The sequence below is a fragment of the Erpetoichthys calabaricus genome, chromosome 2 (genome assembly GCF_900747795.2).
Source record: "Erpetoichthys calabaricus chromosome 2, fErpCal1.3, whole genome shotgun sequence".
NCBI lineage: Eukaryota > Metazoa > Chordata > Cladistia > Polypteriformes > Polypteridae > Erpetoichthys > Erpetoichthys calabaricus.
Window position 1 is genome coordinate 344,335,620 of NC_041395.2, and position 16,135 is coordinate 344,351,754.

At 43.8% G+C, this 16,135-nt stretch overlaps 1 protein-coding gene and 1 long non-coding RNA gene across 3 annotated transcripts in view; one reads left to right on the forward strand and one right to left on the reverse strand.

Annotated features, from left to right (window-relative positions):
* The window catches only part of chka (choline kinase alpha), a 108,592-nt gene that overhangs the window by 76,381 nt on the left and 16,076 nt on the right, over window positions 1-16,135 (forward strand). For both annotated transcript variants that reach the window (XM_028796076.2, XM_051923499.1), the window contains 2 exons: window positions 11,195-11,303; window positions 13,935-14,041. In XM_028796076.2, the coding sequence (XP_028651909.1) occupies window positions 11,195-11,303; window positions 13,935-14,041 (216 nt within the window). The remainder of the gene's footprint in view (window positions 1-11,194; window positions 11,304-13,934; window positions 14,042-16,135) is intronic.
* LOC127526778 (uncharacterized) lies at window positions 2,064-5,133 on the reverse strand. The gene is made up of 3 exons (XR_007934212.1): window positions 5,095-5,133; window positions 2,457-2,624; window positions 2,064-2,309 (listed from the first exon to the last, which is right to left on the reverse strand). It is a non-coding gene; the product is annotated as an uncharacterized LOC127526778 (long non-coding RNA).

Genomic DNA, 16,135 nt, shown 5'->3' on the forward strand with positions numbered 1-16,135 from the left:
GGCCCCGCCTCTTGAGATGAGGGCGGTTCTTTAATGTTGACATCAGGCTGGCCCCGCCTCTTGAGATGAGGGCGGTTCTTTAATGTTGACATCAGGCTGGCCCCGCCTCTTGAGATGAGGGCGGTTCTTTAATGTTGAAATCAGGCTGGCCCCACCTATTGGGATGAGGGCAGTTCTTTAATGCTGAAATCAGGCCGGCCCCGCCTCTTGAGATGAGGGTGGTTCTTTAATGTTGACATCAGGCTGGCCCCACCTCTTGAGATGAGGGCGGTTCTTTAATGTTGACATCAGGCTGGCCCTGCCTTTTGGGAATGAGGATGGTCCTTCAGCAGTGACACCAGGCTGGCCTTGCTAAATGAGATGAGGGCAGTTCTTTAGTGCTCACATCAGGCTGGCCCCACCTTTTGGGATCAGGGTGGTCCTTCAGTTGTGACATCTGGTTGGCCCCGCCTCTTGTGATTAGGCCAGTCCTTCAGGCGTGAGATCAGGCTGGCCAGGCCTCTTGAGAGGAAGGCGGTTCTTTAATGTTGACATCAGTGTGGCCCCACCTCTTGTGATTAGGCCAGCCCTTCAACACAGACTTCAGGCCCACCCTGTCTGTTGGGATGAGGGTGGTCCTTCAGTTCTGACATCTGGCTGGCCCCACTCCTTTTGATTAGGCTAGTCCTTCAACACTGTCATAAGGCTGGCCCCTCCTTTTTGGTTAAGGGTGGTCCTTCAGGGGTGACATCGTGCTCACCCCATATTTTGGGGTCTCCATCCACAAAGTACAAGGATCATAACAGAACAGCACCAAATGCATAGAAACTAAAAGGCAAATAAACAGAACAATACTAAAAAATACATAATTTCACTAAACATATATGACAAAATAATAACTTAAAATAGACAAAAATGGCCCAAATAAGGAAAATAAACACATGTGGTCATCCGAGGGAATGACAGGCTGATACTGTGACAGATTCTTGGGGTGCCCGATTACTTGCAAAATTCAACAAAAACAACAGGCAACAAAATTGCTGCCCCCATAGTGCGACTAAATCAGTTATAACCAGGCTGTGGAGCTCTTCTTCTTAGGCCGCTTGAACCAGAAGTGACGCCTCCTTTTATGGTTTCGGGGAGGAGGGCGGAGTCAGTTGCCCTCACTGGGCGGTTTCTCTGCACAATGAAGGAAGAAGAAGACAAAGACACGCAGTTAGTGGCAGCGCCCCCTCTTGGCTCAGAGTAGTAGTACACACCTGGGAAGAGCTCTGAGAGGGTGACCCTATGACGCGTATGCGTGACACACACCCTGGCTGAATCCTGACAGTTACAAATGCTGTATAAGGTCAGCGATTTTGACTCCTGGATTGTCCAAGTTTGTGGATGTTACAGAATACAAAACCATTAGGTTGTGGGTTTATTGTTTTTCACTTAGTTCTGAGTTTTGACTTTTGACTTGGACTTTAGCTTTCTAAATTCAGGGCAGCGACTTTTGGCTTGGTTACAACGCCTTGCTTACCTTTCGTCCTTTTGTGAAGTCACTTTTTTTCCATATCTGAGGATCAATTCCTAACATCTAACACGTCTTTGAGATGTGAAAAGAAGATCTGGAGTATCAGGGGAAAAAAAAGGGCATGTTTGAATGTATTGTGATGTCGGCACAAAACAATGGAATTCTTACTGTGCACGTCTCCCTCAGACTGGTGACAGTAATCCTATACCAACAACAGACAAAAAACATGAATACATCGCACAATGAATGTAACTTATTGATGCAATTTATACACATACAATATAAAAAAGGAACAATAAAGAAAGGCAGTTCCCATGCTGATAAAACAAAGTATTAGAAAGAAGATTCAAGTCATATGGTTTCTGTTCTTAGTAATCATTTTAGGGTGTGGGAATAAACTTTACTTTTCATTCCTTTGTCAGCCCCACCCCCCATTTAACTCTGAAAGAAGCCAAAGTGTATTTGTAGACATGGAGAACACAAAAAAAAGGCTAAACATGTGCAACAAGGGGCCGGGTGTCCTAAAACAGTGAGGAGGCAGAGCTTTAGACACTGTGGACCCATGAAATATATTTAGATTTACCAAAGAGCCAAAAAATAGCAAAACAAACAAAAAAACACAGCAAACAAATGCCAATGGTAATCCAAAATTTCATAAAATCAGTCCTTATAATTTGAATGTTAATGAACTACTGAAAAGATCCACTGTCCATCCCCAAAATACATAAGCTGAGGGCGGTCCTTCAGCCATGACGTTAAACTGGCCCCACCTTTTGGGATGACGGTGGTCCTTCAGCTGTGACATCAGGCTGGCCTTGTTACATAAGATGAGGGCGGTTCTTTAGTGTTGACATCAGGCTTGCCCCGCCTCTTAGGATGAGGGTGATCCTTTAGTTGTGACATCAGTTTGTCCCCGCCTCTTAAGATTAGGCCAGCCCTTCAACACTGACATCAGGCTGACCATGTTACATAAGATGAGGGCGGTTCTTTAGTGTTGACATCAGTTTGGCCCTGCCTCTTAGGATTAGGCCAGCCCTTCAACACTGACATGTGTGCTGATGCAGATCCCCCATTAACTCTGAAAGAAGCCAACATGCATTTGTAGACATGGAGAACACAAAAAAAAAGGCTAAACATGTGCAACAAGGGGCCGGATGTCCTAAAACAGTGAGGAGGCAGAGCTGTAGACACTGTTGCCCCCATGCTCCCATTATAAATACAGTAATCCCTCCTCGATCGCCGGGGTTGCGTTCCAGAACCCCCCGCGAAAGGTGAAAATCCATGAAGTAAAAACCATATGTTCATATGGTTCTTTTTATATATTTTAAGCCCATATAAACTCTCCCACACTCTTATAAACATTTCCTGCACAATTATACAGCATAAACCCTTTGTATTCTCTTAGATATTAGGTAAGATTCATTGAAATTATGTATGTAAACACACTTGTTTATATACAGTAAAACCTAAATATTATTTTAAAGATATTGAGCATCTCCAATATCACATATGTTACAGCCAGTACGACAGACAGGCCACCAACAATAAATACGTACAATGCAAGAAAAATTGTATACAGTACAGTAAAATGTGTGTACAGTGACACTAAACTATGTACATGTAATAAGTACTGTATGTAGAAAATTAATTATGTTACTCACCAACAATGACACGGCGACTTGTCCGATAACGATGAGTTTAATTTTACTGCACAACAAAGGACAGCGTTACAGCTCTTCTAAAGGAGCCTCTTCAGGCGACTGTGTAGCACCGCCGTTGTTCTTCTGACAGTCTTCAATCCAAATCCCTAAAGCAGATTCCGTCCGGACTACCGCCTTATTACATCCACTTACAACTCGTTTTGCGCCCTCATTAAAGGACACTGCGGCTGTAGATCTTATATTCTTTTCTTCCTTTTTAAATTAAAAAGAATTGTGTACTCATTGATTCTGTAATGGCGTCCTGCAGCGGTGTAGCTGCTCCCTTCCTTCAACATATCCAAAACTTTTACCTTTTCGGAAATTGTTAGCATCTTCCATTGGCGCTTGGGCACGGCCCCTGAAGCAGTAGCAGGAGCACGTTAATGCTGAATGAGCGAGACGAGACATCCTGGTTAACACAGCGGAATTGAATTCTGTGCTCCATCGCTGAGCCACTCGGCACACAGGAACTTAATCAGCCATCCGCCAATAGCGGAAATTCAATTGAATTTCCCCTTGGGATTAATAAAGTATCTATCTATCTATCTATCTATCTATCTATCTATCTATCTATCTATCTATCTATCTATCTATCTATCTATCTATCTATCTATCTATAATATAGTGACTTTCATATCTATGTATTATATAGTGCCTTCTATCTATCTATCTATCTAGTGTCCCTTGTATGAAATCAACTGGGCAAACCAATTGAGGAGGCATGTATCAGAAGTAAAAAGAGCCACTGTCCGCAGAAGCAGCGAAAAATCCGGTTATATATTTAGATATGCTTACATATAAAATCCGCGATAAAGTGAAGCCCGAAAGTCGAAGCGCGATATAGCGCGGGATTACTGTAATGAAATAAATTTAGATTTGCCAAAGAGCCAAAAAATAGCAAAACAAAACAAAAAAAAAACACAGCAAACAACTGCCAATGGTAATCCAAAAGAGGAGCAGTGAATCTAAAAATTCATAAAATCAGTCCTTATACTAGAGTAATAAATGTTAATGAACCAGTGAAAGAGCCACTGTCCAGCCCCAAAATATATAAGATGAGGGCGGTCCTTTAGCAGTTACATCAGTTTGGCCCCGCCTCTTATGATTAGGCCAGCCCTAAACACTGACATCAGGCTGGCCTTGCTATATAAGATGAGGGCGGTCCTTTAGCAGTTACATCAGTTTGGCCCCGCCTCTTATGATTAGGCCAGCCCTTCAACACTAACATCAGGGTGGCCTTGCTATATAAGATGAGGGCGGTTCTTTAATGTTGACATTAAGCCGGCCCAGGCCTCTTGGAATGAGGGTGGTCCTTCATTTGTGACATAAGTTTGGCCCCGCCTCTTGTGATTAGGCCAGCCCTTCAGCACTGACATCAGGCTGGCCTTGCTATATAAGATGAGGGCGGTCCTTTAGCAGTTACATCAGGATGGCCCCGCCTCTTATGATTAGGCCAGCCCTTCAACACTAACATCAGGCTGGCCTTGCTACATAAGATGTGGGCGGTCCTTTAGCAGTTACATCAGTTTGGCCCCGCCTCTTATGATTAGGCCAGCCCTAAACACTGACATCAGGCTGGCCTTGCTATATAAGATGTGGGCGGTCCTTTAGCAGTTACATCAGGATGGCCCCGCCTCCTATGATTAGGCCAGCCCTTCAACACTAACATCAGGCTACATAAGATGAGGGTGGTTCTTTAGTGTTGAAATCAGGCCTGCCTCTTGATTAGGGTGGTCCTTCAGTTCTGACATTCATTTGGCCCCGCCTCTTATGGTTAGGCCAGCCCTTCAGCACTGACATCAGGCCCACCCTGATGTGTGCTAACGCAGCCCCCCTATTACTTTGAAAGAAGCCATCGTGCATTTGTAGACATGGAGAAGGCAAAAAAAAAGGCTAAACGTGTGCAATGAGGAGCCGGGTGTCCTAAAACAGTGAGGAAGAGCTGTAGACACTGTAACCACAAGGGGGCACTACTGAGAACCAGAAGAAAGATTAATGCATAAATGGATATGACTCAGTGCATCAGCTTCAAATGACTCCACGTATTTCATCTTTCATCAAGCGCCTTGTGCATAGGAAAGGTCAGGTCAGGTTGGGGGGGAAATGCACTGGTATAGGATGGTGCCGCACTCACGACACAATGAAACCGCTCGGGATCCCGGTTGGCAAAACCCCCAGGCAGATACACAGTCCAGTCCCACCCTCCGGAAGTGGCCATCTATCTGGCATAGCCAGGTGTTAGGTGGGCGTCCCCTTTGCCTGGCCCAGCCTCAACAATGATGATCACCCTCGGGTAATCTCACCACATGGCCGTAGTGCCGTAACTGACGCTCACAATACAGGTAATGTGTCTCATTTGGGACTCCGTGAGCAACACAAAGTCAAACCAGCAGCACCCAAGGATTCTCCAAAGAGACACCAAAGGAGTCCAGTCTTCGTCTGAGGTCACTGCATAGCGCCCATGTCTCGCAAACACCAGGACTCTAAAGACTTGGACCCTCTTTCTTTTGCATAGATATCTATAACCCCAAACCACAGATACAATAAAGTCCAAGCACAATTCTGGGTTCAAATAGAAGCTCTCAACTCCCTTTTTTATACAAACACCAGCCCCAATGCACAAATTCTGTCCTTCTGCCTCCCGTAGAGTGTTGCCCGCTGCCTCCCGACTCACACTCAGTCAAGTGTGGCAGCAGACAGCAGCTCTCTTGAATCTGACCCAGAAACTGCTTCCGGTGTCACAGCCAGGTCATCCAGAGTACAAACCAGGGCTGCCTTCCTCTGGCGCTACCCAAAGACCCAGACAGGGCTACGTTTCTGGACTCTTAACTCCTGTGCCACCCTGCGGGCATCCTAGTCTGGTTCAACCAATGATGGCCACTGCCACCTTTCGTGTTGGGGAATTGAACTGCTCCTGGTAATCCACTTTGCCCAGTCCATCTCTTATGCCCTCCTGGCTGGGTATGAATCCAGTCTTTATGCCAGCCAGGATGCCTGTCCTTCCTCCTTGGCACCTACACGGTTCAGGAAGCCCTTGAGATAAAAAAAAAAAAAAATGGAAATGAGGGGCGCCTGACTGCTTGTCACAGCCAAAAGTTTTAGGCAGTGAGCCAGAGAGCAGTATGAGGGGAAGAGAAAGAAGCCGTAAATAAAAGACTTCTTGCCGGACTCTCGCAGCGCCACTCACATGCTGCGACCTTCATGTAGGTTTTAGCAAGGTAGAGCCAGTTGACACGGGCACACAGACCAGCTGGGTTCAATTATCGAGTCAGAGCCATGAGATTTACTGTAATGGGGGGCTTAATGTAGCAATGTCTTGAGCCTACAAGCTTTGTGTGGTAAACATCACAGGCTGGTTCTTCAGTTGGTGGTGGGTTGGCCATTAGCCATCTTTGGCAGAGGAGCAGAGGGTCTTTGAATGGGACCCTCAGCAGAATCTGCCAACCGAGGAGCAAATGTTCTCTGCTCTGCACACGTGACTCACCACACACTAAAAAAAATGGACACCAATTAAGCTCATCGTGTGTATAAGCAATGACACCCAATACAGAGAAGGTCACACAATTCACCAGTGTGGCACCCTGTCTAGTGCCATTTGCCACTCTGTGCCCGGGCGTGGACTGTAATGGAAAGAGGTGGGTTCAGAAATCAGATGTGTATGCCTACAGTATCAACATAATCACAGATATACATAATATAAAGTATCATATACTGTGTGTGAAAAAGTAAGTGCACCCCTTGGCATATGCGGACCTATTAAGATTAGATCTTTTATTATTATCATATCATTAAAGGTGATTTAACAGGAGAAAAAAAAAACAAAACACAACAATGAACATGTGACTTTGCAATTATGTATTCAATGACTATATGGAAAAAGCAAGCCCACCCTTGACTGTAATGGCTGGTGCTGCCCCCACCTCAAGTTGGCATTTCTTAGGAACTGTGGAGAGATCTCTGACATCGACTGGCCTAAAGTTCTCCCCCACTCCTCCATACAGAATTCTTTTCAACTGTGTGATGTTTGAGGGGCGTATTACTCGCAGTGACCCCCCAAGCCCCAAACACACCCACAGCATCTCGTTGGGATTCAGATATGGGCTTTGACTTGGCCATCTCACCACCCTCCATTTCTTTCTTTTTCAACCATTTTCTGCTGGATTTACTGGTATGTTTAGTGTCTTTGTTACTCTGGGCTGAGCGTCGGTCTTCTGACAGGTGGTCTCACATTTTCCTCAATGAAGAATTCCTAGTGGATTCTATGATGGGGAGCTGCCCAGACCCCAATGCAGCAAAAGAGCCCTAAACCTGAACATTTTCCACCACCGTGATTTGCAGTTGTTATCGGGAGCAGAGGACCCCACCAGGGTCTCCACATACTCAGCTATTGACCCACCATCAAGGAAATCCTAAGTTAATGTCTGCTGCGTCAGGAACTCAGAGTAGCAACCGGAAGAGAAGAGTGACGTGCGCCCATTTGGCTGGTTGAACACAAGATGGGCTACTGCATTTTGGACCACCTGTAGTGGCTTGATGGCACATGTGGGTCCTGTTTCTAGCAGTGAGTTGCAGTAATCTGAGATGTGATGAGACTAAAGTCTAGACCTGACATTGTGCTGCCTACTCCATCAGATAAGGTCTGATTTTGAGGAAGTTGCACAGTGTGGATCTTCATGACAGCTGAGATGTGGCCCAAGTGGGTGAGGAGGAGCACAGGGACTCACAAGATGTCTCCAAGTACATATATATACCCCAAAGCAGCAAAAGAGACCTAAACCTGAACATTTACACTTGCTATCGGGTTTCCTCTGGTCCAATGCTGTCTTGGTTTTTTGTTTTTTTTTTTTGTCCCACCACGTCTTTTGGTACCATAGCCAAACATCTCTAGTCTTGTAAAGTCCTGGTCTTTGCCTTGGTTTCCATGAGAAATCATTCATTAGCCTCGATTCTGATCTTCTTTCCAGTTTCCTCCTTGCACACTCCCATGCTAGATCTCAGCTTTTTTAGCCTCATGCACTTTGAAAGCAACCTGGAGGTCCCGTGATAAAATTCTGGACTCCTTAGGCAGAGCGACGGGCGCCGAGCAGACTCCTGTCAGTCATGGAGAATCCACTGCATCCACTGAACAGGATCATCTCCAGACAGAGGAGCAGCTTCAGCGACAGACTGCTGTCACCGTCCTGCTCCACTGACAGACTGAGGAGATCGTTCCTCCACCACACTATGCGACTCTTCAATTCCACCCGGGGGGGGTAAACGTTAACATTATACAAAGTTATTGTCTGTTATACCTGCATTGTTATCACTCTTTAATTTAATATTGTTATTATCAGAATGCTGCTGCTGGAGTATGGGAATTTCCCCTTGGGATTAATAAAGTATCTATCTATCTATCTATCTATCTATCTATCTATCTATCTATCTATCTATCTATCTATCTATCTATCTATCTATCTATCTATCTATCTATTATATAGTGCCTTTCACATCTATCTATCTATCTATTATATAGTGCCTATCTATCTATCTATCTATCTATCTATCTATCTATCTATCTATCTATCTATCTAACTATCTATCTATCTATCTATTATATAGTGCCTTTCACATCTATCTATCTATCTATCTATCTATCTATCTATCTATCTATCTATTATATAGTGCCTTTCACATCTATCTATCTATCTATCTATCTATCTATCTATCTATCTATTATATAGTGCCTTTCAATCTATCTATCTATCTATCTATCTATCTATCTATCTATCTATCTATCTATCTATTATATAGTGCCTTTCACATCTATCTATCTATCTATTATATAGTGCCTTTCAATCTATCTATCTATCTATTATATAGTGCCTTTCTATCTATCTATCTATCTATCTATAGGCTTCTTGTGTCGTACTCTCTGGCTGGACGTGCTGGGGTGGCCTGACCTGCACAAGATGACCGATGCAGATGATCTTCCAGTCAGTCAGTCATTATCCAACCCGCTATATCCTAACTACAGGGTCACAGGGGTCTGCTGGAGCCAATCCCAGCCAACACAGGGCGCAAGGCAGGAAACAAACCCCAGGCAGGGCGCCAGGCCACCACAGAGGATTATTATTATTATTTTTATTACCTAAAGATCCTGTTTAAATGAAGATGAAATATCGATATGTTCACACGTGCTAAAAAAGAACATTTCGTGAGGCGTACTTTCTTTTTCACATGTATCTCGCTTCATGCCCAGGAATCTGCAGCCCTCTGTTGAAACGATTTAAAGTTCGTCCTGTTGGCCCGGCGTCCGCGTCTTAATGCGACTTTTTTTGGAGTAAATATCCATTACCTCTGCTATGACCGAGACCTGCCTACGTGAGCTCTTAGGTTTGAACTCTTCTTTGTACCTCGCTGCTCCTGGCATTGCTGAGAAAATGGCTCATTAAACATTTGACTGGCGCAGTGTTCACTTTACACTTTACCCCACCCCACCCCCTTCGCCCAAAACCACCCCCCCCCCCCCCGTTTCTCCACTTTTCCCTCAGCCATGAATGAAACTCCCACACACGTCCATTGCTGCCCACTGACTACAAGCTGCTCGAGAAACAACAAAAAAAAGCAAAGCACAGCCACCAAAACATTCAGTCAAAGAAAGAAAGAAAGAAAGAACGACTTTGAGTTTTGAATTGAACTTTATTAATCAATAATCAGCAAAACATTTACATTATCATAAATAAAACAAACCCCACCCCAAAAACAAGCCAATAGTATTACGTACAGTCATTTAAATGTGCCTCCCTTTCTTGTGTTTTGTGGGTGGAGCCTCGGGAGGCGGGGCCACCCTCTGGCTTTTGCAGGCCCGAGAAGAGTGAGCTCAGATCAGGAGAGTATTGCATTTCTTTGGGTTAGAAGTTTTGTAAGTTGTGATGTTTTTCTTTGGATTTTTTCTTGCTCAGTCTTAAAGGAAATACGCCACCCAAAAAAACGAGTTTCTTACCCCATGGATTTTTTTTTAGTGATGACGGAGAAACGTTTTTAATCTCCATGTTTTCATGCAGAAAGAGAGGGAAAAGTTTATAATGTAGTGAAATGTTGTAGCGACCTGTTTTGTAGAATGGCCAACAATGAGAAAAAAACGTCCCTGGGGAAAAAAAAAAAGAAACATTCTCACGTTATTCGTGCCTCAATATCCACATGTCCGTTAGCCAGTCACAGGCATTGTTTGCTAAAATCTTGTGAATTCTGGAAAGAGCAGAATACACCGTAAACAGGAAAACGCATTCCCTTAATTGTGTGCTTTTGAACTGAAGACCCGCCTCTCCTCCTCATTCATTGGCTAAGAGTCCTGTCTTCAAATCATAAGTAGTTCATGAATTCATAAATCTTTTTTACTCATTTGAACATTTCCTTATTTTTTTTTATTTTGTGATAAAAGATCCTAATATATAAACATTCTTTGTTTGCACTTATCTTGTAAATGCCAGGGGTTTACGACCATCCTTCCCCTTGTGTGGCTCTTTGCCATTTTCTTTGACTTTTCTAGTTATTTTGCCACCTCCCCTTGGTTGGGCCCTGCTAGGCCGAAGCCTACTAGTCATAGTTCTGAGTAAGCTGGACTGGGAGAGCCTCTTCTCGGCTGGACCCTGGCCAGCCTTCTGGTTCTATGTTGGACGCCACACACCCATTTTGTTACATTTGAGAGTCCATCTTACAATCAGTAGGGTATGGTTACATGGGGGCAAGGGCCAACCTGGATAACACCGATCAAAGCCATTGGATTGGCAGAGAAGAGGGAATTGTTATCATTCTGTTTATTGGATTATTTAATGTTCGCTGGGAAATTAGTAATGCAAGTTAATTCTTCTTACTGACCAATGGCTTGTGCTTATGAGACGTGTACCCCGACAGCGCTTCTCCTTTTTTATTCCCAGAATTAGGTGTGTTGCTCTGCTTTTCACTTAGTGCATGAGTCAGCTCTTGTGACACGTTGTGCATCTCATTCTTCTTTTTTCAGAGGCTTTGATATTGGAAACCATTTCTGTGAATGGATGTATGACTACACCTACGACAAGTTCCCATTCTTCAAAGCCAGTTTAAGGAGCTATCCCACAAAAGCTCAACAGGTACGGTATGTTCTTTGCCTCTCCAACAGGTCAGACTAGAGTTTCATTTTGCCTTTAGACAAACCATAGATTATCACACTTAAGTGTATTGTCTGAAATGTAATTGTTCTGTTTGATACTTTTTGCATGTTTATATTTGGTATTTTACATTTGATAGGGTTACAGATTTATTTATTCATTCAACACTCCACTTAGAAATTATAATACAATTATATATAAATATATATATATATATATATATATATATATATATATATATATATATATATATATATATATATATATACTGTTGGATTGAGAAATTAAGTGCATTTTATTACCCCACAAATACTGGTGATGTACCATCTGTTGGAATTACAAATGCAATGCATTTCTTTAATACAAATGTTTGTGATGCGTCCCCCTGTTGGAATGACAAATGCATTGCTTTTCATTACCACAAATGTTTTTGATGCGCCCTCTGTTGGAATAACAAATGCAATGCATTTTATTACTACAAATGTTTGTGATGCACCATCTGTTGGACTGACAAATACAGTGCATTTTATTACCACAAATGTTTGTGATACACCATCTGTTCGACTGACAAATGCAATGCATTTTATTACCACAAATATTTGTGAAGCACCATCTGTTGGATTGACAAATGCAATGCATTTTATTACCCTAGAAATGTTTGTGTCATGCCACCTGTTGGAATGCCAAATGCATTGCATTTCATTACCACAAATCTTTGTGATGCGCCATCTGTTGGAATGAAAAATGCAATGCCTTTAATTACTACAAATATTTGTGATGCGCCCCCCTGTTGGAATGACAAATGCATTGCATTTTATTACCACAAATGTTTTTGATGCGCCCTCTGTTGAAATGACAAATGCAATGCATTTTATTACCACAAATGTTTGTGATGCGCCATCTGTTGGAATGAAAAATGCAATGCATTTTATTACTACAAATGTTTGTGATGCACCATCTGTTCGACTGACAAATGCAATGCATTTTATTACCACAAATATTTGTGATGCGCCCCCCTGTTGGAATGACAAATGCATTGCATTTTATTACCACAAATGTTTTTGATGCGCCCTCTGTTGGAATGACAAATGCAATGCATTTTATTACTACAAATGTTTGTGTTGTGCCATCTGTTGGAATGAAAAATGCAATGCATTTCATTACCACAAATCTTCGTGATGCGCCATCTGTTGGAATGAAAAATGCAATGCATTTCATTACCACAAATCTTTGTGATGCGCCATCTGTTGGAATGAAAAATGCAATGCCTTTAATTACTACAAATATTTGTGATGCGCCCCCCCTGTTGGAATGACAAATGCATTGCATTTTATTACCACAAATGTTTTTGATGCGCCCTCTGTTGGAATGACAAATGCAATGCATTTTATTACTACAAATGTTTGTGTTGTGCCATCTGTTGGAATGAAAAATGCAATGCATTTCATTACCACAAATCTTTGTGATGCGCCATCTGTTGGAATGAAAAATGCAATGCCTTTAATTACTACAAATATTTGTGATGCGCCCCCCCCTTTTGGAATGACAAATGCAATGCATTTTATTACTACAAATGTTTGTGTTGTGCCATCTGTTGGAATGAAAAATGCAATGCATTTTATTACCACAAATGTTTGTGATGCACCAATGCATTTTATTACTACAAATGTTTGTGTTGTGCCATCTGTTGGAATGAAAAATGCAATGCATTTTATTACCACAAATGTTTCTGATGCGCCATCTGTTGGAATGAAAAATGCAATGCATCTTATTACCACAAATATTTGTGATGCACCATCTGTTGGATTGACAAATGCAATGCATTTTATTACTACAATGTATTTGTGTGGTGCCATCTGTTGGAATGAAAAATGCAATGCATTTTATTACCACAAATGTTTGTGATTCACCAATGCATTTTATTACTACAAATGTTTGTGTTGTGCCATCTGTTGGAATGAAAAATGCAATGCATCTTATTACCACAAATATTTGTAATGTGCCATCTGTTAGATTGACAAATGAATGCATTTTATTGCTCCAGAAATGTTTGTGTCGTGCCACCTGTTGGAATGGCAAATGCATTGCATTTCATTACCACAAATCTTTGTGATGCGTCATCTGTTGGAATGACAAATGCAATGTCTTTTATTATTACAAATGTTTGTGATGCGCCCCCCTGTTGGAATGACGAATGTAATGTATTTCATTACCACAAATGTTTGTGATGTGCCATCTGTTGGAGTGACAAATGCAATGCATTTTATTACTACAAATGTTTGTGATGCGCCCCCCTGTTGGAATGACAAATGTAATGCATTTCATTACCACAAATGTTTGTGATGCGCCATCTGTTGGAGTGACAAATGCAATGCATTACCGTTAATGTTTGTGATGCACCATTTGTTGGAATGATAAATGCAATGCATTTTATTACTACATTTATTACAAAATGCATTCTAATAAATGGTCAACTGCAAATGTTAACGCTGAGGTCTGTGTTGGTTACTTAGATTTCCACCCATCTTAGATGGGTAGCACCACTAGTTTAAAATTAAATGTTGAGGCTGTTCACTCATCTTCACGTCTCCTTCTTTTCTTGTCACTTTGCAGCTTCATTTCTTTACAAGCTACCTGGCAGAATCTGATGAGGGTTTTCTGCATTTAAGCAAAGACGATCAGATTAAAATAAAGGAGGAGATGTTGCTAGAAGTCAACAGGTAAGTTTGGTGGTGTCTTGACTGCCGAGGGCCACAGTGCCTGCTGCTGTCTTCCACGCTTTGGCTGTCTTTTCTGCTTCTGTCTGTGCGGAGGATGCAAAAATGTTCACAGCTTTTGCCAATGTGATTTACATTTACATTTACATTGATTTGGTTATTCGCGACTGATAACAGAGTTCAATGTCATCGAGTAAACATCAGTCTGAGGGGCCGTCTGGGAACAGGTGTGATAGGACAAGTGAAAGGGCTACGAACAAAATGCCAGCGAGCTGCAGTTCCTAGACTGCAAAATCTAATGGCTAACATCAGTTAGGAAAAAATTCGCCCTGATGGAGGTGGAGAGCTCATTCCAGCAGCCAGGAGCTGCACATTAAAAGAGCCTGAGCTGAGATTTGATGCCACGCAGAGGTGGCATCGCCAGACACCACCAAAAAGTTGAGAAGGAGCAGTGGACCACCAGATTAAAAGGGCTGACCCACTGACTACAGGCATCGAGGATCAGATATGTGCTGCAATAGGGGGGCTAATGTGGTGGCGATGCTGTGCAGAGAAGGTGGAGGGCAGACACAGAGAGAGAGAGAGATCAGCTGATGTCACCAGGGAAGCCCACCGCTCACGGTGTGTTGAGAGATGGGCTCTGCGTGCGTGGCTGATCTCTCTCTTTAGCTCACACTGCAGAGCGCTCGCCTCTGAGCTGAAGAACGTGGGCTCAAAACTGCCCACCGACAAATGCTCCCACCACAAAGCACCCTGGTGGGCTGCAAACCCGCGGTCTCCGGCTCAGAGGCGAGAGCTTTGCAGTCTGAGCTAAACGGAGAGATCGGCCACAAGGAGCCCATCTCTGAAGAAACTGTTGCATGGTGGGCTTCCCTGGTGATGTCAGCTGATCTCTCTCTGTGTCTGCCCCCCAATAACCCCCCCCCTCACCTCCTCTGCACAGCATCACCACTACATTGGCTCCTTGTAGAAGAACACATTAAGTTCACACCAATGTAGTGACCCCTAAAGAGGGGAGTGAGATGTGCCCACCTTGGTTTGAATCATCTGCCGCAGTGACACGTGCAGAGAGTTACCAGCAGTCGAGACGTGACGGGACCAAAGCCTGGACCAGGAGTTGTGCTGCGTACTCGGTCAGATTGGGGTCTGATCTTGCCGATGTTGTATGGAGTGAGTCTACAAGACTGAGAGACCATTGCAACGTGGAGGACTACTGGTCATTGACCGCCACCCTTATGGATGCTTAGAGACTTGGCAGGCGTTGGCACTTGCTAAACCGAGCTGGGGTGCCGAATAGACGGGCGACCTCGGATACCAAGGAGGTCCGTCTTGGCCAGATTGAGCTGGAGGTGGTGGTCCTTTGTCCAGGTTGAGATGTCAGTGAGACATGCAGAGATTCTGATAGCTGATACCGTGTTATTCAGCCATTTTGGGTTGCGGGCTGCCCTGCCGGTGGGTCACCAGTTGCTGTTACTTAGACTGGTAGTGGATCACAAGTGGGCCACCGCTTCTCCTTCCCCCTGGGGTGATTGCACTTGATTAAAACCCCGTGCTCGATTTTCCTTAAGGGGACCCCTCGTGAAGGGGGATAAACAAGTGGGCCACGACACCAGAAAGGCTGAGAAACCCTGTGCTCTGGAGGGAACGACTGGTGTTGTCAAACCAACAGGGGGGCGTACCTACACCCCACCCGACAGAGACAGGCGTAGGACACGAGTTCAAAGCACTCATGATTTTATTTTCTTGTTTCCTTGTGGGAAACGCCTTCCCCATCCCCACAAGTCAAACACAGTTCTGGGCACAAGCACACCTCAACTCCATGCTCTTCTTCTTCTTCTTCTTTTTCTCCTCCACTCCTCCAGGCAAGCTTCGTCTCCCTCTTCCCGACTCTGTCTCCTTTTATAAGGCACCCTGAAGTTCTCCAGGTTCTTGATGACCTAATTCCGGGTGTGGCAGAAGAATCCCCCCCAAACAGGGTCAGCAGCAGCTGCAGCACCCCCTGGTGGCGCTCACGGGTCCCAACAGGGCTGCACCAAACTCCAACTCCCATGAAGCCCTGCGGGAGTCCGAGGCACCGCTGCAACCCGGGGCCATATA